We start from the raw sequence: 23,482 nt of genomic DNA on the forward strand, positions 1-23,482 counted from the left end.
ATCATGTCACCCAGGCTGGAGTGCAGCTGCGGGATCTTGGCTCACTGCGAGCTCCGCCTCCCGGGTTCACACCATTCTCCTGCCTCAGCCTCCGGAATAGCTGGGACTACAGGCGCCCACCACCACGTCCGGCTAATTTTTTGTACGTTTAGTAAAGACAGGGTTTCACTGTGTTAGCCAGGATGGTCTTGATCTCCCGACCTCGTGATCCACCCGCCTCAGGCTCCCAAAGTGCTGGGATTACAGGCGTGAGCCACCGCACCCAGCCTCTTTTTGTTATAAAATTATTTTTTAAATTGTGTGTAAGTGTGAATTAAATTTTTCAAATAAATATTTACAGACTACCTGCTTAACATAAAATGCTTTATTATAAGTTACAACAGGGAGTTCTAGAACTGTATTTCTCTAGTAATATTAGCAACACTCACAGCTAGCCTTGATGGGGTGGTTATATGATCAAACACTGTGCTAAGAGCTTAATCTATAATGCATAAGAATTTTAAATATTAGTAATTATTGATATCAGTATGGTTTTTCAACCCATGCCTTTTCTATTAGGCTACTCTCCCTCAAATTTATTGTGCACCTCCACTGTGCTAGTCCCAATGTTCTTCCCCTTATCTTGTGGCTTCATTTCTGTGACCCTCCATTCTCCATATTAGGAGAGTCCTATTTCATGGGGTTATAAAACTTAAATGTAATGTTTTATTTAAGAAAAAAAAATCCAAAGATTAACTGCTTCAATTATTTTAAAACAAAATCAATTAAATACTTATAGCGAGTTACACAGTCAGAATTTCTTTCATTCATTCATTCAACAAAGATCCAACCAGGCTTTCAGAGAAAATTTACTTGGCAAACTTGTTCTTTTTGTTTCTTTGTTCTGTTTTGTTTTAAGTCATTCTCTGAACAAACTACAAATGCATAGCTGTTTCCAAATGCTCTTTTTCAAGTAGGACTTTTAAAATATCCAAGCAGGGCACTGAAGGTTAAAAAAGAATAAATCAGTTGCCACAATATCATGAAAAATTCATGATTACTGAACATTACTATGCATGCAACACCATCTAAGTGATAGGAAATACCGAAAATGGTTATTTTTTCCTCTTGAGTATGTTCCTATTTCTTCAATCCATGTTGAAAAGTTAATTATGGCCATTTAAATAAGTCTCAAGTCAATTGTATTGTGTATTAGTACAGTTCTGTTGGCTTTCTCTTGGTTAGGATTTGCCTGATATACAGGTCTCCATCCTTTTGCTCTCTGTGTAATTACATGTTAGAAGTGCAATTAGCAAATAACTGGAATTTTTAAATCAATCTGCATCTGATTTTTAAAGGTAAGTTTGCACCTTTGATACTTATTGTGGTTACTGATATTTTGGGGTCTGTTTTTATATATGTTGTGCCTCCTATTTGTCCTGATTTGTATTTAATTTTTTTGTCCTGCTGTATACTAGATTCATCTCGCCTTTATTTTCCTTTCTTTCTTTTTCTTGGAAGTTATACATTTCAGTATCAGTCTTCTTTTGGTTACCCTAAATATTTTTAATAATGGCATGCTAAAATTTTAGCAATCTGAAATTCATATTTTCTTTTCAAACAATACAAAAAACTTAGAATGCTTTATTTCCGAAAGTGCAGATTCTTCTTTGTGTTTGAAAGCTAAATTTTTTTATTTGTAAAATAACATTTTAAAACTAGGAATGGCTCTAGTTTTATTCTCATTTTTTAAAATATAAATTGATGGCTGAAATTAACTAACCACAATTAAGGTAATTTAAACTTTAAGTGATCAAACAGTTTTCTGCAACAAATATTTTGATACAAATAAGCCCTCATAACAAACATCCTTAAGCTCAACACTTAAAGCAACAATCCTGGCCAGGCGTGGTGGCTCACACCTATAATCCCAGCACTTTGGGAGGCCAAGGTGGTCGGATCCCCTGAGGTCAGAAGTTCAAGACCAGCCTGGTCAACTTTGCGAAACCCTGACTCTACTAAAAATACAAAAATTAGCTGGGTGTGGTGGCAGGTGTCTGTAATTCCAGCTACTCAGGAGGCTGAGACAGGAGAATCGCTTGAACTGGGGAGGTAGACGTTGCAGTGAGCCAAGATTATGCCATTGAACTCCAGCCTGGGCAACAAGAGCAAAACTCCATCTCAGAAAAAAAAAAAAAAAGCTACAATCCTTGGTCTCCTTAGAATAAAATTGTCAATGCATCAGAAGTAGTGTTCTTCTTAGTAAACTTAGAGATAAATTTGGCTTTTTGATTACAAGAAGCAGAATTAGCGCCTATATAAATATTATGGAAAATGGCATGTATTTGCTAATGTTTAATATTTCATCTCAAAAATTTACTGGATCGAAAGCAACCCATCCTTTCAAAGTTCTTGTTAAGTTACTAAGCATAACTGTAACTTTGCTTATGTTTTTTAGAATGAATTACAACTAAAAAACTTCTAATTCTGCATTCACACTGATTACCTCTTTTCCATGTCATAAGTTATTTTTGCCTAGTATTTTACTTACATAATGTTTATCTATCCTAAAGGTTTTATGTTTTTAAAATAGTTGCTCCTTGCTTAAAATTACCAATAAATTTACAGCTGTCTTGCTTGGTATTCCTCCTTATACTTCACTCCATGTTTGTGGTCTAAATTTCAATATATATATTTTTTTATTATTATTAACTGGAAAGATATGCAATGAAAATGTTATTTTGATTGAGGCATGTAGAGAAAATAGCACATTAACATTTGACAAGTGGTAGTATCTTAAAGTTTAGGTGTCATGTGAAATCAAACCCCTATCAGTGAACTTTTTATATTCTGCTACTTTAAAATCCCTCGGTCTGTCTTGTACTTGAATTTATCTTTTATCCAGGCAGAATTGTGCAACATCATGCATTGATGACTTAGAAAATAATGGATAATAGATATAAACAGGACTGCCACTGTTGATAAATGTTATTATGTAATATATTTTTAAAATCACATTTGCACCACCCACCACATTAGAAAAGTGTAAATGTTGGGTTTCTGTTGTGTTACAGTGGCAGATGCAAGATTCCTCAAACTCCAGTTTGCACTTGCAAATTCCAATCTTATGATCAGTAACAGACACTGCCCCTTATTTTCCATGAACTGACAGGCTCACTTTGTTCATTTTTATTAACGTATCTGTCAAATATCGAGGTTGGAATAACAATAGTTTGTCAGTCATTCTTTTGGGTTAGAAAGTATGACGTTTCATTTTTTAAAGTTATTCTTTCAAGTTGAAAAAAATAGTGTTTCCAAAATAGGGAATGAACTTGTCATGTTTAAAAAAATGAACAGAGTTCATTACACATGGAACAGAGTAGACAATTGGGGAAGAAATGAGGATGTGGATGGAGAAATATGAATAGACAGTCCATTCAGAGCCTTATGGACAGAAGGAAAACATTTACATTTTCTTCTAGGCAGAAAGGAAATCATATCAGAAATTTTACCAAGGGGAGTGGCAGAGTCAGAATTCCATTTTTGTTTTTTTTTTTTGTTTGTTTTTTTTGAGACGGACTCTTGCTCTGTCACCCAGGCTGGAGTGCAGTGGCATGATCTCGGCTCACTGCAACCTCCACCTCCCTGGTTCAAGCGAGTCTCCTGCCTCAGCCTCCCTAGTAGCTGGGATTACAGGAGTACGTCCCCACGCCCGGATAATTTTTGTATTTTTAGTAGGGACGGGGTTTCACTGTGTTAGCCAGGACGGTCTCCATATGCTGACCTCATGATTCGCCCCCACCTCAGCCTCCCAAAGTGCTGGGATTACAGGCGTGAGCCACCACGCCTGGCTCAGAATTACATTATTAAAAGATGACTCTGTGAGTCTTAAGGAAAGAAAGGAGGAAGCGCAAAGCTACAGGCAGGGAACAAAACAGAGAGAATTAAAGTCACTGAGTGAGCTGATGTGGTGTTGACCAAGAAGGTCCTCACGGATATAGGAAGGAGAGAAGGGTTTCAGTTCCTTTTTGGATGTGGGAGACAGCCTGCACCAGTCACAAAATCACACTGAAATGTGAATTTAACCTTTCCAGATCATAGAGGAGGCATGCAGCCCTGTTCTCCTCAGAGATGCCAGCCTCCAGCCAGCTGTAGCCCTCATGAAAATATACTACCCTATAAATACACAAGCTGGAGACCACCTTTCCCCAAAAGGTCTGATAGAAAGGTAAGCAGACACTTTTCTGCCAAGTCCTTCTAGATGTACTTGGCATCTAAATAGAGTTTTCCTGAACAACGCCCAAAATGAGATTATTTATGTTTGACTTCAACTTTTTCCCTTCTGGCTACATATTACTGGGTTTTAATATTTTTAAAGTATTTTAATATTTTTAAATATGTTGCTATATAACATATTATGTTGGTCTCTCACCAGATTCTTCAACTGGCATGTTTCCAGATTCTAAAGTGTTTTTAAAAAATTAATCCAAAAATATAGATATTTAGACATGTTTTATATTTACCAGTTGTCCAATAATCTTGTGGGGGGTTAACTAGGATATACAGGTTGCAATTTTTTTCCAGCAAAAGATTCATGTATTACACACTCATTTCAGTTAACAGTCCAGTGACCATTAGTTGAGCAGTTATTGTGCCAGATAATGTGCTAGAGGTTATGGTCCCCACCCTAATGGAGACGTAAAGAGTGGGGAGATGCAAATGGATGCTAACTGTGTTCTTGTGTGTCCATCATCTATTTTGCAGCCTCTTTCTAAAATATGCTCATTCCCTACAATTGATTATTTTTGCACCATTTTTTACTTACATTACCCTATGGTGGGGGAATAAAGCTTTCACTGTATCTTGTATGCTTTCTCTCCATCACATTAGATGTTATTTATTAAAGTCTTTCACTGTAAAACCCCAGAGGATGTGCCTCTTCCAGGTCTCCATCCCATACCCTGCTATTACTCACTGTCCTGCTACAGAGCTTGTGAAGATTTCTAAGCAGAAGCAGAATGTATAGGATATCTCTGGTGAATTCTTACAGTATCCTAAAGCTCTTTTGTTATCCTTATATTCATATTAATTTCTACCTAATTCTAAAAGGGTCTCATAATCTGAAATTAGACTTTGGAAAATATTTTCACATCCTGGCCAGGCATGGTGGCTCATGCCTGTAATATCAGCACTTTGGGAGGCCAATGTGGGTAGATCACTTGAGGTCAGGAGTTTGAGACCAGCCTGACCAACATGGATAAACTCTATCTCTATCAAAAATACAAAAATTAGCCAAGTGCAGTGGCACATGCCTGTAATTCCAGCTACTTGGGAGGCTGAGGCAGGAGAATCGCTTGAACCTGGGAGGCAGAGGTTGCAGTAAGCTGAGATCGCACCACTGCACTCCAGCCTGGGCAACAGAGTTAGATTTTGCCACAAATTAAAAAAAAAAAAAAAAAAAAAAAACCACGTCCTTCTTTTATTGTCCCTTGTCATGCACTCGGCTTCCTTTTGCTCTTTCATCTTCTTCATAAACATGGGGATCCCTTGGTTCTAACTAGAGCTAACTAGAGGTCTACACAAGGTCATGCTCCCTCCCAGATCCCAAATTCCTCATAGGCATGACACAGGCTTGGACCACATCAGGATTTCCCTGATTTCAGGTATTTGAATGTGCCTTTATGATTTGTGGCGTATCTATGTCCTGTCAATAATAACATTTACTTAATAATACTCTTTAAGGTGACCTGTTTTACTTGATATCACTATCCTGGTTAATTTTTTTTTAACCACCGTTATATATCGTAGAAAGTGACTTTAGAAGTAACTCCATTCAGGCCAGGTATGGTGGCTGACGCCTGTAATCCCAGCACTTTGGGAGGCCGAGGTGGGCGGATCACAAGGTCAGGAGTTCCAGACCATCCTAGCCAACAGGGTGAAACCCCATCTCTACTAAAAAAAAAATTAGCTGGGCATGGTTGCGCATGCCTGTAGTCCCAGCTACTCAGGAGGCTGAGGCAGGAGAATTGCTTGAACCAGGGAGCTGGAGGTTGCAGTGAGCCAAGATCGCGCCATTGCACTCCAGTCTGGCAACAGAGTGAGACTCTATCTCAAACAAAAAAAAAAAAAAAAAAAAAAGAAGTAATTCCATTCCTTAGTGTATGCCCAAAAGAATTGAAAGCAAAGACTCAGATATTTGTACACCCACGTTCATAAAATTATTTATAATAGACAGAAGATGGAAACAACCTATATGTCCATTGACAGATGAATGGATAAACAAATGGTACACACACGCACACAATGAAACAGGAATAAAGGAATAAAAGGAATAAAAAAGGAATAAAATTCTAACGTGATACAATATACAAGAACCTTGAAAACATTATGCTGCGTGAAGTCAGTCAGACACGGAGGACAAATATATGACTCCACGTATACAAGGTGCCTAGAACAGGCAAATTCATAGAGACAGAGGGTAGGATGGTGGTAACTGGGCCCTGAGGAAGGAGGTGGAGGTAATGGAGAGTGATTCTTTAATGGATACAGAGTTTCAGTTTGGAGTCATTAGAAACTTTTGGAGATGGATAGTGGAAATGGCTGTAAAGCAATGTGAATGTACTTATTGCCACTGAATTATACAACTACAAATGGTTAAAATGGTAAATCTTATAATATTGTTGCTGAAAAGAGTCAAATTCTGGAAAATATTTGAAGAGATTTATTCTGAGCCAAATATGAGTGACCATGGCCCATGACACATCCCTCAGGAGGTCTTGAGAACGTGTGCCTGACAGGGTACAGCTTGGTTTTATAGTTTTTAGGGAGATAGGAGACTTCAATCAAATACACGTTTTTTCTTTTTTTTTTTTTTTTTCTTTTCTTTTCTTTTTTTTTTTTTTTTTTTTGAGACAGAGTTTCACTCTTTTTGCCCAGGTTGGAGTGCCATGGTGTGATCTCGGTTCACTGCAACCACTGCTTCCCAGGTTTAAGGGATTCTCCTGCCTCTCAAGTAGCTGGTATTACAGGCGTGTGCCACCACACCTGGCTAATTTTGTATTTTTAGTAGAGACAGGGTTTCACCATGTTGGCCAGGCTGGTCTCGAACTCCTGACCTCAGGTGATCCATCTGCTTCAGCCTCCCAAAGTGTTGGGATTACATTTAATAAATACATTGTTTCAGTCCAGAAAGGTGGGACAGCTTGAAGTGGGGCCTTCAAGGTTATAGGTAAATTTCAAATTTTTCTGGTTAACAATAGGTTGAGTTTATCTAAAGACCTGGGATCAACAGAAAGGGAATGTCACTGATAGACAGAGGTCTTATTATCGGTTAAGATAAGGGATTTTTGGACCAAAGTTCTTATTGTACAGATGAAGCCTTCAGAGAGAATAGATTGTAAATGCTTCCTCTCAGACTTAAAGTCTGTGTTGATGTTAATGACAGAGAGGTATAATGAGGCATGTCTGACCCCTACTTCCTGTCATGACCCAAACCAGTCTTTCGGATTAAATTTTAACAGTGCCCCGGCAGAGGAGGGAGTCCATTCAGATGGTTAGGAGGCCTTAGAATTATATTTTTGGTTTACAATATTTTCCCTAATTAAAAAAAAGTTCATTGCAATATAAACAAAACAAGCTATTAAACTGTAGCAGGATCCCATCACCTGCTAATGATTCTCAGCATAAGGACTGCTCTTCTTCTGTTAAAGAAGAGATTAGAAATGTCAGAGAGATATTAAAGACGCATTAGGCCAAAATGAAACATTCCTTTTGAATTATTCAGGGGGACTAGAAAGAGAATTAGAAGGGGACTCCCTCTCCACAAGTGATTCCAAGATATGTAATTCAGTTTCTGAGCACCAGTTACACTCACCAGCCATCCCGCATGACCACACCTGGAGAAACATAGGACTCATCTCTAAACGTCTTCCAACTTGGACAAATAAATAAAAACAGAGTAGATGAAATGCACCATGACTGAGCTCTGCCAAGTCCATGGACTGGCCAAGAGGCCCCCTGGAAGCAGTAGACCGCTTCAAGCTCAGACAGTCCATGCTTCAGTGGGGAGATGGGGCTCCACAGCTTCCTTTGTCTCTAGAGCCTGTCACATGGCTTTGCTGGAGTGAGGCAGAGCTGGTCCTGCCATGGACCTTTTCAGCAAGGGGGTAGGGACTAGGTCAAATAAGAGGTGACTTTTGAGCCAGGCGTGGCGGCTCACACCTGTAACCCCAGCACTATGGGAGGCCAAGGCATGTGGATCACCTGAGGTCAGGAGTTTGAGACCAGCGACCAACATGGTGAAGCCCAGTCTCTACTAAAAATACAAAAATTAGTCGGGCATGTTGGCACATGCCTGTAATCCAGCTACTTGGGAGGCTGAAGCAGGATAATTGCTTGAACCCAGGAGGCAGAGGTTGCAGTGAGCCGAGATTGTGCCATTGAACTCCAGCCTGTGCAACAAGAGTGAAACTCTGTCTCTCAAAAAGAAAAAGGAAAAAAAAAGAGGTGACTTAGTCCCAATCTTGATGCAAAAGAATGGCTGAGCTGGGTAGGCAGAGGTGAAGACCAGGAGGGATTCCAAGCAGTAGGGCCAATTCTGTTCTACTCCTGAAGCTGTATGTGTCCAGAGTACAAGCACTTTTGTCTGGCCAGACCCATGTCTGAAATGGGGTGGCAGGAAGTGAGACTGCAGGGTTGAGTTAGAGCTAACTCATACCGTTCCAGATGGTGTTCACATCAGTGTGTTCTCTCGTGAACAGAATCAGAATCTCAGTATTGAATGTATCAGGTTTATTTTTCAGTGGACCAGAGACTCCAAATGAATGAGAGACCAAAGATCTGATGTCATGTACCTAACTCTTGCCAACCATGTGACAGGTTTTGACAACTTTTTTTTTTTTTGAGACGGTGTCTCGCTGTGTCACCAGGCTGGAATGCAGTGGTGTAATCTCGACTCACTGTAACCGCCACCCCCCAGGTTCAAGCGATTCTCCTGCCTTGGCCTCCTGAGTAGCTGGGATTATAGGCACGCGCCACCACACCCAGCTAATTTTTGTATTTTTAGTAGAGACGAGGTTTCACCATGTTGGCCAGGCTGGTCTCAATCTCCTGATCTCTTGATCTGCCCACCTCAGCCTCCCAACGTGCTGGGATTACAGGCATGAGCCACCACGCCCAGATCAGGTTTTGACTGTCTGAACCTTCACTGTCCATCTTCACTAGGGTTAATACTACCTGACGTGCCTACTTCAAAGATGAGTTGTAGGGATGGATTTGACATGCTACTAAATGAGGAAGGACCTTATACATGCTGGACTCACAAGGAGGGTTATTTAATATTATGATCCTCGGAACCCTGTGAAGGAATTGCAAGTCCATGATGCATCTCCCTGACTGCCCTTCCTTCTCCCAGTTAGTCTGGATTTTATCATCAAAAGAATTTAAAATCATTTAACATTGATATAAATAAAGCAGTGCGGCCCAGGGAGAAAGCTAGATAAACCAGGATCCGAATCATAGCTCAGCCGCCTGTGCCTCTAGGGAAGTGGCAGAGATGGACTCTTTCTCCCTCCCTGCTGTTTGTATGTGACTAGGGCAGTGTAGGCTTCACAAACAACACATATTTCCACCTCAACAAGCCTCAGCAGCTGAAGATTCAGAAAGCACTGATAGATAGCGGGCTTATCATCCATTCTGAGGGTGGTGCTGAAGGACCTTTCTCAACAGATTCCCGTTGACTTCAGAATTCTCCAGATGTAGTAACTTTCTCTGTGTCTCTCTGCCCCAAGTATCTGTGGGCTTCTCCAAGTTCAAGTTCAGGGACTAAATGTTTGGCACTGAATATCTGCTATAGATTAAACTGTGATTAGGCACTGGTGGAACAAAAGTAAATTTTGAATTAATTAATCAGTAATTCATACTTTCCTTTGACCCTAAAATATTTGTAATTGATTCTGTTCTGCAGGATGTGCAGCACAATGAATGGTACATTGGAGAATACAGCCGCCAGGCAGTCGAAGAGGCATTCATGAAGGCGAACAAGGTAATGCCTTTCACATGGCCCAGCGCCATTGTTTCCATAGGCATCTTAAGGTTCCCTGCTCAAGTGTCACAAGATGTAACAAGCAGCTTGCCTTCATGTATTATTTCCTGCATCACCGTGCATTTCTCAATGCTGGGAGGCTGTAGTTGAAAAAGGCATTTAACATGGAGAGTTTCAGGCCAGGTGCAGTGGCTCGCCCCTGTAATCCTAGTACCTTGGGAGGCCGAGGTAGGTGGCTCACCTGAGGTGAGGAGTTTGAGACCAGCCTGAACAACATGGTGAAACCCGTTTCCACTAAAAATACAAAAACAAAAACAAAAACAAAAAAAGTAGCCAGGTGTGGTGGCACATGCCTGTAATCCAACCTACTCAGGAGGCCAAGACACGAGAATCACTTGAACCTGGGAGGTGGAGGTTTCAGTGAGCCAAGATTGTGCCACTGCACTCCAGCCTGGGCAACAGAGTGAGATGCTGTCTCAAAAATAAATAAATAAAATAAAATAAAATAATAAAAACAAAAAACAAGAAAACATGAAGAGGACTGGGCGCAGTGGTTCACACCTATAATCCCAGCACTTTGGGAGGCCGAGGTGGGTGGATCATCTGAAGTCAAGAGTTCGAGACCAGCTCCGTCAATATGGTGAAACCCTGCCTCTACTAAAAATACAAAAATTAGCCAGGCGTGGTGGCAGGCACCTGTAATCCCAGCTACCCAGGAGGCAGAGACACGAGAATCGCTTGAACCTTGGAGGCGGAGGTTGCAGTGAGCCAAGATTGTGCCACTGCACTCCAGCCTGGGCAATGGAGTGAGATGCTGTCTCAAAAATTAATTAATTAATTAACTAAATTAAATTTAAAAATAAAAACAAAAAAAACATGAAGAGGACCGGACGCGGCAGTTCATGCCTATAATCTCGGCACTTTGGAGGCCGAGGCAGGTGGATCACCTGAGGTCAGGAGTTCAAGACCAGCCTGGCCAACGTGGTGAAACCCCGTCTCTACTAAAAATACAAAAATTAGCCAGGCGTGGTGGTGGGTGCCTGTATTTCCAGCTATTCGGGAGGCTGAGACAGGAGAATCACTTGAAGCCGGCAGGCACAGGTTAACGTGAGCCGAGATCGTGCCACTGCACTCCAGCCTGGGCCACAGAGCAAGACTTTGTCTCAAAAACAAAAAACATGGAGAGTTTCAGGCCTGAGGCTTGGTTGTGCTAATTATCAGCTGTGTAGCTTTCTCAAGTTTCTAAATAACTTCCCATGTAGATTTATTCATTTGTAAAATGAAACATAGTAAAATCAACCCTAAGGAACTATTTTGAAGATGAAATATGGATACTGGACTATAGAGGTCACAATAGAAGGGGCTTCCTTCTGCTTTCGTCAAGGTTTATCTCCTTAGTCAAGGTTTGCCCAAGGTATTGTAGGGTCTTTATGTTTCACTTCTTTGAGAAAGGAGCAGGGATTGTGAAGGCTGCAAAAGTCAGGATATGGTAGGTTATGCTGCAGTAACAACCCCAAGATCTCAGTTGCTTAACATAATGAAACTTTACTTTTGCTTGCAAACCATGTTCAGGATGGGTTTGGGTGGATAAACCCAGGCTGCCGGGGCACCATTTCAATGGTGTGCTTCTACCCTCACACTCTGACTTGTAATACATCCTCTCAGAAGTAACATAGTTTACTTCTGCTTACACATTTTTGACCAAAGGAAGTCACGTGACCAAACTTAACTTCGAAGACGGTGAGGAAGTACAAACCTACATGTGGCTGAAAGTAGAAAAGAACTGGAATACTTGTCATCAGGCCAAACGACTACCACAACCATCACCCCAAAGACCAAATGATTATCAAACAATGACTATGTGCAGAGAACTACGAGATTGCTTAGAAGTTATAGAAAGTGTCTCAAGACTGATGCAACATCAAAATCTATCCCCAGCTAATTAGTACAATGGTTGTTGTTGAAAGAGGTAACCCAAACATGAATGAATTAGTTAATTAGTGAATAAATGATAGGTCTACAATACATTTTCATAAAACCTAGCTCTCAGAATTGATGTTGTAAAATTAAATAAATGATATGTATAAGTTGCTATGGTAAACGGAATCATGCCCACTCCAAAGATGTTCACATCCTAATCCCCAGAACCTATGAATATGTCACCTTCATAGAAAAGGGGACTTTGCAGATGTGAAGGTGAGGATGTTGAGAAGGGGAAGTAACTATGCATTATCTGGGTGGGTTCAATATAATCACAAAGGTCCTTGTAAGGGAACCAGGAGTTTCAGAGTCAGAGAAGGGACGTGATAATGAAAGTAGAGGTCAGATGAATGGGAGAGCCGCAAGCCAGGAATCTTGTTGGCCTCCAGAAACTGGAAAAGTCATGGAAACAAAGTCTCTCCTATTGATTTTAACCCAGCAAGACTCATGTTAGACTTCTGACCTCCAGAACTGTAAGAGAATACATTTCTGTTTTACATCACTAATTTCATGGTAATGTGTTATAGCAGCAGTAGGAAATGATATCGTTGCTTACAAAGTATCTTGAACATACACTGAATAAATGGAATATCCCATTTCCTAGATGAGGAAACTGAGGCTAAGCCAATATGTTGGTCATAAAGTAGAGAAACTGACAGAACATGCATTCAAGATCAGTGCTCTTTTCACAAAATCCCAGCTGACTCTAGTAGCCCTCACAGTTCTTTTCATAGCCCAGGTGGAGAGCCCTGGGTGGTTGGCTGATGCAGCTCCTTGAGGACCCTCCTTTCCTCCTTCCAGGGAATCTGGCCATGCCTTGGTAGAGTGGCGAACCTGGTGATGGTAGATTCCAACCCTGGCTGTCGTTCTTGGCTGATCTGTGCCCAGTGCACCATTGCACTCACAAAGTCTGTTTTTCCATCAGAAGAACTAGCCTTAGTAGACCTCCTTCCAGGAGCCCATGTGTGGATTGTGCTGGAAAAGCAAAATGCATGTGACCTGATGCTCTTTCGGCAGCATTTGGGCGCTCAGCAAATGCTCCCTTCCTCTCTTTCTGTGTGCCTGCTTCTGCCTCTTCCCAAGAAACTTATACCATAGCAACTTATACATATAACTTATTTTAATTTTAAGAAAATAAAATCTCAGTTAAATGACTTCATATTTTCCTTTTCATATTCTACTTTTCTGTTTGTCTCAGTTCTGTCAAAATGTGTTTCCCATTTATGAAAGATAATTTATTTTAAATTTCAGAATTACTCAGATTTATTTTGACAAATCATTTCAGAGTTTAAGAGGATAAACCCAAAAATTGGCCATGAGTTTTGGCCTCTTCTCTCCTTCTGATCTTTGGCAGTGCTCTGGGCTTGAACATTAAGGCTTCAATTATGACTAAACATTTTAGGCAGAACAAGTTCCAGAAAATTCTGCCATCCTATTTTATACAGTCAGAGGCTTGTGTATTTAAAGGGTGAGGATTTGGTTTGGCTTTTCAGTATTCCATTTAGTAACTGTGATGCTTTAGAGGATTCACTTAAGCCTTTAGACCTCTATTCCTTTGCTTGTAAAATAAGAATAAAATTTTTCCATCAATGTTTATGTAAAGAACCCAACATTTATGTAAAGAACCTGTAAATAGGCCGGGTGCAGTGGCTCATGCCTGTAATCCCAACACTTTGGGAAGCCGAGGCAGGTAGATCACAAGGTCAGGAGATTGAGACCATCCTGGCTAACACAGTGAAATCCCGTTTCTACTAAAAATACAAAAAAATTAGCCGGGTGTGGTGGCGGGCACCTGTAGTCCCAGCTACTCAGGAGGCTGAGGCAGGAAAATGGCGTGAACCTGGGAGGCAGAGCTCGCTGTGAGCTGAGATCGTGCCACTGCACTCCAGCCTGGGCGATAGAGTAAGACTCCGTCTCAAAACAAAAAAAAAAGAACCTGTAAATGAGCCAGGCATGGTGGCTCACACCTATAATCCCAGCACTTTGGGAGGCTGAGGTGGGCAGATCATGAAATCAGGAGTTTGAGACCAGCCTGGCCAACATGGTGAAACCCTGTCTCTACAAAAAAGACAAAAATTAGCCAGGCCTGGTCGTGGATGCCTATTATCCCAGCTACTCAGGAGGCTGAGGCATGAGAATCACTTGAACCCTGGAGGCGGAGGTTGCAGTGAGCTGAGATCACGCCACTGCACTCCAGCCCGGGCAACAGAGCGAGACTCCATCGCAAAAAAAAAAAAAAAAAAAAAAAAATCCTCTAAATGAAACAATGTGTGCAAAGTGCTTGGCAATACTCAATGCACCTTAGCTACCAGTATCATCATAACATCACTATCATGTTACAATATTATTTATAAATTTTGTATACTTAAAGTATTGCTATGTTGTGTTATATAGTATTACCATTATTATATATCTATAAGTATTCATTATAGAAATATATAATTATATATAGCTATTATAAAATATAGAGAATTATATACCATAATTTATTATTATAGCTATAAATCACTACATATATTATCTATATTTATCATGCTTTTTTTTTTTTTTTTTTTTTGAGACAGGGTCTCACTCTGTCACCCGGGATGGAATGCAGTGGTGAGATCTCGGCTCACTGCAACCTCTGCCTCCGGGGTTCAAGCGATTCTCCTGCCTCAGCCTCTGGAGTAGCTGGGATAACAGGCACATGCTACTATGCCTGGCTAATTTTTGTATTTTTAGTAGAGATGAGGTTTCCCCATGTTGGCCAGGCTGGTCTCAAACTCCTGACCTCAAGTGATCCACCTGCCTGGGCCTCCCAAGTGTTGGGAATACAGGCGCCAGGCACTGCACCCAGCCTCTAATCTTCATAGATCACTTATAACCATCTATACAATACACACAATTACACTTACAGATTTTTCATTTTCATTATATAAATAACACAATGTAACTGTACAACTAAGCCTGGTAGATGTGTTCATGTTCAGGAGGACTGCTCCATTTCTCAGTCTTTTACAACCAGATCTTAGTATCATTCTGAATTATTCCCTGGAGTGTACAAATTATTTCTAATCATTGTCCTGTTCTCAGCTCTTGGACCATTTGACGCTGTTGACCTGCTTTTGGAAACCCTCAGTCTCCACCTCTTGGCTTCTGTCACTCTGAATCTCCTGCTCTTCCGTCATCTTTCAGACATCTCCAGGCCTTTTCTGTCTTCTCTTCCTTGCCCTGTACTTGCCCTCATCTCAACATAGGCTACAATTCCTCCTCCCATAAAGGGCCTCTCCATTCAGTTTGATATCCATGACTTAGAAGCCCCATGTCTCTTTCAGGAACCCTAATCCTGCATAGACATCTTTGCACACAGAAGTCCAATTTATTAGGTAAAAGCTTTATCTGCTCAAAGCCTGCTGTGGCTCCCACTATGTCTAGAATAATACCCAAGCATCAGGCAGAAGAGGAAATACGTGAACATTGAGAGATGAATACATCAAGAAGCGAGCAGGAGAAGGGCTTTTCCATGCAGAAGGAGTAGCGCATGTGGCATGGTTCGGCTGTGACCCTACACAGATCTCATCTTGAATTGTAATCCCCATAATCCCACGTGTCTAGGGAGAGACCTGGTAGGGGTGACTGGATCATGGGGGCAGTTTCCCCCATGCTGTTTTAGTGAGTGAGTTCTCGTGAGATATGATAGTTCTATAAGGGCCTCCTCTCCCTTCACTCCTCACTCTGCTCTCTGCTGCTGCTATGTGAGAAGGTCCAAGCTTGCTTCCCCTTCGCCTTCCGTGTGATTATAAGTTTCCTGAGGCTTCCCCAGCCATGTGGAACTGTGAGCCAATTAAACCTCTTTCCTTTATAAATTACCCAATCTCAGGTATTTCTTTGAAGAAGTGTGAAAACAGACTAATACATCATGCAAAATCTGGGAGCCCCAAAGCAGATGGTGCCTTTGGGAAATGGTGGCTTGGCTGGAGCCAGGAGCCAGAGGCAGAAAGCTGCAGGGGCAATGAGAGATCAAACTGCAAGATAGGCTGGTCATGCTAAGTTCATGGGCACTATGCCCAGGTCAGTAGGAAACGATGAAAGCTTTTTTCTTTTTTGTTTTTGTTTTGGAACCGAGTCCTGCTCTGTTGCCCAGGCTGAAGTGTAGTGGCACGATTTCGGCTCACTGCAATCTCTGCCTCCCAGGTTCAAGTGATTCTCCTGCCTCAGCCTCCTGAGTAGCTGGGATTACAGGCACGCACCACCACCACGCCTGGCTAATTGTTGTATTTTTAGTAGAGATGCGGTTTTTCTGTGTTGGCCAGGCTGATTTCAAACTCCTGACCTCAGGTGATCCGCCTGCCTTGGCCTCCCAAAGTGTTGGGATTACAGGGGTGAGCCACCACACCTGGCCTTGATGAAAAACTTTCACGAAGAGAGTGTCAAGATCCAACTGGTACACATCTCAGAAAATGACAAGAACCCGTAGACATGCAGACACTCAGTACAAACTTACTGAATTAAAGTGGTTTACCGAAAACTAAATCCATCTGGGAATCTCATGCATGCAAACATCATTGTTGTCACCATTACAAGGGCAGAATGCTGGCATGCCTGAAAAGATGACTGTTACTCTTTTTGTTTCAGGATGGTACTTTCTTGGTCCGAGACTGTTCCACAAAATCCAAGGAAGAGCCCTATGTTTTGGTTGTGTTTCATGGGAACAAAGTCTACAATGTAAAAATCCGCTTCCTGGAGAGGAATCAGCAGTTTGCCCTGGGGACAGGACTCAGAGGAGATGAGGTGGGTATAACTTAACAGCCTCCCTGTTCCAGGCTAAGCCCAACAAATAAAGGAAGTGTTTGGGGGATGTCGCCCTGGAGGAGGAGGATGCCGCCCTGAAGGAGGGGGATGGAGTCTGACCTCCCCACCCCTTCCACAAATATCTGCACATCTTACACTTTGGCCTACCAGGCCAGCGGCCAGTTTTGACCATTTCATGCACCCCCCCCCCTTCCTGCCTTGCCTATTAAAGAAAACTCATTCTACAAGACACATCTAAACTAGGAAGCCTCCCAGGAAGCCTCCAGAGGAGCATACACTAATGCCAAATTCCTTTCCCTCCTCAGCACTGAAATGCCCACTGCAGACATTTCTGATGTCTGTCAGAATTCCTTATCTATAGATTTGTGTCCTCAAAATGAATGTGAAACCAGCCACAGCATTCGGGCTATGTTGACCATGCCTGTCCTCAGTACAGATCTGCTGATGGGGGCGAAAGAATGAATCAATTAAAATATTTGTGAATAACAGAAATCAATCCACAAGAAAGGGGAAATTTTCACTGAATATGTATATGCCAGGCCTAGTCTATCTGCATTACTATTATTATTATTTTGAGACAGAGTCACACTGTCACCCAGGCTGGAGTACAGTGGCATGATCTCAGTTCACTGCAACCTCCTCCTCCCGTTTCAAGTGATTCTCCTGCCTCAGCCTCCCGAGTAGCCAGAACTACAGGCATGCACCACCAAACCCAGCTAATTTTTATATATTTTTTACTAGAGATAGGGTTTCACCATGTTGCTCAGGCTGGTCTCAAACTCCTGACTTCAGATGATCTGCCTGCCTCGGCCTCCCAAAGTGCTGGGATTACAGGCATGAGCCACTGTGCCTGGCCAGCATTATCTTATTTTGATCCTCAACAGCTCTTTGGAGTCATGATTTTTCCTATCTTAGATGTAGGAAAACGGAGGCTCAGAAAATTAAATAAATGGCCAAAGACACACAGGCAGTAACGGAAGGGGGAAGGAGAAGCTGCTCTTGCAACTCTTCTGTTGATGAAGGAAGGGGTAAAGGAAGGAAGGAACAAAGTTAGTTATGAGCCACCATTTCTAAGGATGTGAGCTCAGGCCAGTGACTTAACTTCCCTGGCCTTTAATCTCCTCAAATGTAAATGTTATTTTAAAGCCTAGACTTCAATAATTTAGTGATTCCCATTTAGCATCTCCAGGTTGCAGTTTTATCTGTGGGTGTGCATTGTTAGGGGCTGAATTGTGCCTCCCTCACTCCAAAAAACCCACACGTTGAAGTCCTAACCCCCAGTAGCCCAGAATGTGACTGTATTTGAAGATAGGGCTCTGAAAGAGATAATTAAGGTTAAATGAGGTTATTGGGATGGGTCCTAACCCAATACGACTGATGTCCTTGTGACAAGAGGAGACACACACAGAGGGGCGACCATGTGAGGACATGGGGAAGGGACGACCATCTGCAAACCAAGGAGAGAGGTCGTGGGAGAAAGCAGCCTTGCAACACCTTGATCTTGGGACTTCAGCCTCGAGAACTGCGAAGACAGACATTTCTGTTGTTTAAGTCACCTCATCTGTAGTGCTTAGTTACGGTAACCTTGACAAACTAATACAGGATAAAACCAGAATTTTCACACAGATACCGATTGTTTTTCAACAAGTAACAAAATAGGGCACATTGTTAGATTAGGGCTGCCAACAGGCTTCAGGTAGGCACATGTGTGAAATCGACATGCAGGCTGCATAAAGATTCCAGCTTAAATCCCGTGTCTGACCCAGAGCACTTTTTTGAGGCTCGGAGAGGAGTAGTTAGCACCTGTGAGGCGACCATGGGGTCAGTCCACCACCCTTTGCTACAGCCCGGGAACACTGTGACATGAACGAGTGCATTAGTAAATCCATAGATTAATACATAAATCTACCAGTTACAGTCACATTAAGAAAGTGCTATGTTAACACGAAAGAGAGAAGTGGCCAGTTCTTCATTTTGTGGAGAGGATTGACAAGTTAATAAATGCAAAACACTCAGTGCCTGGGACCTATCAAGGCCATGATAAATTTTAATTATATTTTCATCACTATTACTGAGTCATTTTAATAAGTAGGATATAGTCCCCCTAAGATACCTATGGTAATGGACTTTCCAGCTCAATGTCCCTTGATCCTCCTATATCTTGTCTCAGCTCATAGAATTTCTCATCTTTAGGAAAGCATTATATAATTCTTATTTCTTTCTTTATTTATTTTGAGACGGGGTCTTGTTCTTGTTGCCCAGGCTGGAGTGCAGTGGCATGATCTTGGCTCACCGCAACCTCTACCTCCCTTGTTCAAGCCATTCTCCTGCCTCAGCCTCCCGAGTAGCTGGGATTACAGGCATGTGCCACCATGCCTGGCTAATTTTCTATTTTTAGTAGAGATGGGGTGTCTCCATTTTGGTCAGGCTGGTCTGGAACTTCTGACCTCAGGTGATCCACCCACCTTGGCCTCCCAAAGTGCTGGGATTACAGACACAAGCCACCGCGCCCAGCCAGGAAAGCATGATATAATTCTTAAATGCTTGGGTTTAAGGGTTTTCCTTTGAGAATAGAGGACGTGGACATGGTGTGCCTTTGCATGTGCCAGGCCCTTGGGCCAAATGCTGTTTAATTTGCTCTCACATGGAGTTCTTGAAAAAGCTCTGGAAAGGACATTTTAATGAACCTCATTTACTGGTGAGGAAACTGAGACCTGAGATAGTTACAGCTTTTTTTTCCAACATGCCCTACTTTGGTCTGCTAATAAAGAAGAGGAAGTAGAGTGACTTTGTGATAATATCCTAATAGCTTAATCAGACTGTCAGCCGGTTCACTGTCTCGGCAAATGAGGAGCATCTCCTATGGCAGGCCATAGATTAGACCCTCCACCTCCAGATGAGCTGCTCTAATTACTGTCACCAAGGAACCCTGAGAGAACCAAATGTCTGTTTTAAGAAGCTCCTTTCTGTGTTCATCTGGAATTTTCTCCTCCTTTGCATGCCCTATTTTTTTTCCCATATGTGTTGAACATACATTTCCACAGGTGAAGGAATGAATCAATGAAAGCATTCACTAATAATATAAATATATACACATAAATCAAGCAATGAGAAAGAAATCCAAGGCAGAATCCTGAGTTTTGGTGGGGTTTTATATGCACTAGAGCTATTCTGTGCAGTTAGCCATTAATAACTAATTTGATCTATTGAATCCTCATAGCCAACCTCTGGGGTAGGTGCTGTCAATATTTCAGTTTAACAAACTGTGACACTGAGGCACAGAAATGCTAAGTATCTGGCCCAAAGTCACAGCTAGTAAATGGCAATTCTAGGATGCAGTATGTTTTGCAAAACATTGACTTCCATTACCAGTTGAAGGTATCCAGATTCTTGGCATCTTAAGCCAAGAATTGGCAAAACACACAAACAAAGCAAGGAAAGAATGAAGCAACAAAAACAGAGATTTATTGAAAATGGAAGTGCACTCCACAGGATGGGAGCGGCCCAGGCACAGGGGCTCGAGCCCCCTTACAGAATTTTCTGCGGTTTAAATATCTGCTAGAGGTTTCCATTGCTTACTTGGTGTTCATCCTATGTAAACGAAGAGGATGAAATAGTTACAAAGTCATTTACTCAGTGTAGGCCTTATGTAAATAGAAAGGATATATCCTGTCACAACTGAAGTGTTTCCATTTGATTTGGTTCTAGGAAGTCCTTAGATTCCCTGCCTCCAGGCCCTGTTCTCACGTCTCACTTCCATAGACAGACTCAAATAACACCGTGGCAAACACAAGCAATCCCCCACCCATTTGAAAACATTGCAGGTTGAATCACAATTAAAGAATAGTTAACACTTACTTGGAGCTTACTGTGTGCCAGGGAGTGGGTAAAAAATGACAATTCACAGGTGGTTTCTTCCTGCCTTGCCTCTGAGGGAGATGTGTAAGAGAAAGAGGGTCTGGATTTCACTCAGTTCCCCCATGCTTTTCACAGCCTGAGCCTTTTGTCTTGCTGAGGAAGAATCACACCTCTTTAAAACAAGATTAGCAAGGCTCTGCTAAATACAAGCCAACAACTAGCTACTTTAGCCAGGGTCCAATTAAAGAAAGCATCTTCACCCAACTCAGCAGGAAAAACATGAGAAACAGCATCTTCAAAGATTACTTTAATTTCATGTAGTTTTGTAGCTATCTTGCCGCTTTTGAATTTAACCACACAGATGATGCAGCAATGCCTAACTCTTGGGAGTTATTTTGAGTGTGACATGAGTTGATGTAAATAGTGGCAGACACATAGAGGCAGGTGCTTAATAAGTACCACTTCCCCAGAAACTTCGCGGTTTAAAACAACTGAAATGTATTGTTTCACAGTGCTGGAGGACAGAAGTCCAACATTATGGTATCAGCAGGGCCACACTCCTTCCGGAGACTACAGGGGAGAGTCACCCCTGGCCTCTTCCAGCTTTCCATGGCTGCCAGCAATCCTTGTCTTCCTTGGTTTATGGCCATGTCACTCCAGTCTCAGCCTCTATGGTCACGTGACCCTCTTCTCCTCCTCTCTATGGTCGCGTGACCCTCTCCTCCTCCTCTCTATGGTTGCGTGACCCTCTCCTCCTCCTCTCTATGGTCGCGTGACCCTCTCCTCCTCGCTCTATGGTCACGTGACCTTCTCTTCTCTGATCAAAATCTCCCACTGTTCCTATCTTATGAAGAAACACATGATTGCTTTTAGGGCCTACTGGGATAACCTTGGATAAGCACCCCCTCTCAGGATCCTTAACTTTGTCCTGTATTATACCATATAAAACAGTATTAACTCTTTTACAATGTAAGGTCATATTCCAGAATCTGGGATTAGGACATGGACATATTGGGGGGAATCATTCAGCACCCGCTGCTCATTTACTTATTTATTGTCCAAGCATTAATTGTAGGCCTACAGTATGTTAGACTCAGTGTCGCCTTCTGGGAACACAGAAAGAGTCATGTCAAGTCCCTGAATACCCATCCAGAGAATACCCTGTTCACCTGTGCCGATCTCCGTAGGCACCTAAGCAAGAATGAGATTGGTAGAACACCGGCCCAAGCCAGCCAAGGAGGCGCCTGCCTTAAACAACCTGCAGAGCTTAACTGCTGCCAAACATCAGCCCTGCATCTCAGTTTTATAAGTCATGTTTGTCAACACTTCTGTGAAATCTCAGAGAAGGGAGATTTCAATTTCAATTTCCAGACCTTTCCTTTTTGTTCTACAAATGTTTTTACGTTTCTAAAAATCACCGTAGATGTTTACATGATAAACTAAACTTTAAAGACTAGAGAACAGAGACAATTAACCCATAGGTTTTTTTCACACCTTCGCTGTCTGCTTCCTTCTCCTCCTGCTTGCTTGGCATTCCTCTCTCTTTCTCTTTTCTCCCCCTTTCCTTCTTTCACTCTCATATGTGTACCCAAATAGATTTCTTTACCTTTCTGGAAGGAAACATTGCCCACAGTTCACATATACAATAAACACAAAAGGTTTAAATAAATGGGCCAGGCGTGGTGGCTCACGCCTATAATCCCAGCACTTTGGGACGACAAAGTGGGTGGATCACGAGGGTCAGGAGCTCAAGACCAGCCTGGCCAACATGGTGAAACCCCGTCTCTACTAAAAATACAAAAAGTAGCTGGGCATGGTGGCACGTGCCTGTAGTCCCAGCTATTTGGGAGGTTGAAGCAGGAGAATCGCTTGAATCTGGAAGGTGGAGGTTGCAGTGAGCCAAGATCATGCCACTATACTCCAGCCTGGTGACAGAGTGAGATTCCATCTCAAAAAAAAAAAAAAAAAAAAAAAAAAGGTTTAAACAGATGTTAAGATCTGATATTAGCAAACATTGCTTGTCCCCCTGGAAAAGATTATTCAATATGCAAGAGCTTAAGTATAATCTTTTTTAAAAGTCTCTTCGGGGCAATATTTCAGTTTTGACCCCATCATTAGAAACCAATAATAAGAAAAGACCAGGGCAGGCGTGGTGGCTCATGCCTGTAATCCCAGCACTTTAGGAGACCGAGGTCGGTGGATCACTTGAGGTCAAGAGTTCAAGACCAACCTGGTCAATATGGTGAAACCCCATCTCTACTAAAAATACAAAAAGTTAGCTGGGCGCCAATGCACATGCCTGTAATCCCAGCTACTTGGGAGGCTGAGGAAGGAGAATTGCTTGAACCTAAGAGGCAGAGTTTGCAGTGAGCAGAGATCATGCCGCTGCAATCCAGACTGGGCAGCAGAGTGAGACTCCATCTCAAAAAAAAACAAAAACAAAAAAACCCAGGAAAGACCATGTGACTAATTGCACCTGTCTTGCTTCCTATCACCTGTTAAAATTAATGAAATGTCATCCATGTAGCAGAGTTTTAAAACAATTAATAGCAAATGTATTATTTGGGGACAATCTTTTTTTTTTTTTTTTGACTGAGTCTCACTCTGTTACCTAGGCTGGAGCGCAGTGGCGCAATCACAGCTCACTGCAACCTCTACCTCCCGGGTTCAAGCGATTCTTCTGCTTCAGCCTCCCGAGTAGCTGGGACTACAGGCATGTGCCACCACGCTCGGCTAATTTTGTTTTTTGTATTTTTAGTAGAGATGGGGTTTCATCATATTGGCCAGGCTACTCTCGAACTCCCGACCTCATGATCCACCTGCCTCCGCCTC

General features: G+C 42.1%; 1 protein-coding gene across 1 annotated transcript in view; it reads left to right on the forward strand.

Annotated features, from left to right (window-relative positions):
* Positions 1–23,482, forward strand: part of CLNK (cytokine dependent hematopoietic cell linker) — a 197,942-nt gene that overhangs the window by 170,321 nt on the left and 4,139 nt on the right. Inside the window, exons 16-18 of the mRNA XM_023206703.2 lie at positions 4,074–4,207; positions 9,944–10,021; positions 16,616–16,771. Coding sequence (XP_023062471.2) covers positions 4,074–4,207; positions 9,944–10,021; positions 16,616–16,771 — 368 coding nt within the window. The remainder of the gene's footprint in view (positions 1–4,073; positions 4,208–9,943; positions 10,022–16,615; positions 16,772–23,482) is intronic.

Source organism: Piliocolobus tephrosceles, chromosome 3 (assembly GCF_002776525.5).
Source record: "Piliocolobus tephrosceles isolate RC106 chromosome 3, ASM277652v3, whole genome shotgun sequence".
Classification (NCBI taxonomy): domain Eukaryota; kingdom Metazoa; phylum Chordata; class Mammalia; order Primates; family Cercopithecidae; genus Piliocolobus; species Piliocolobus tephrosceles.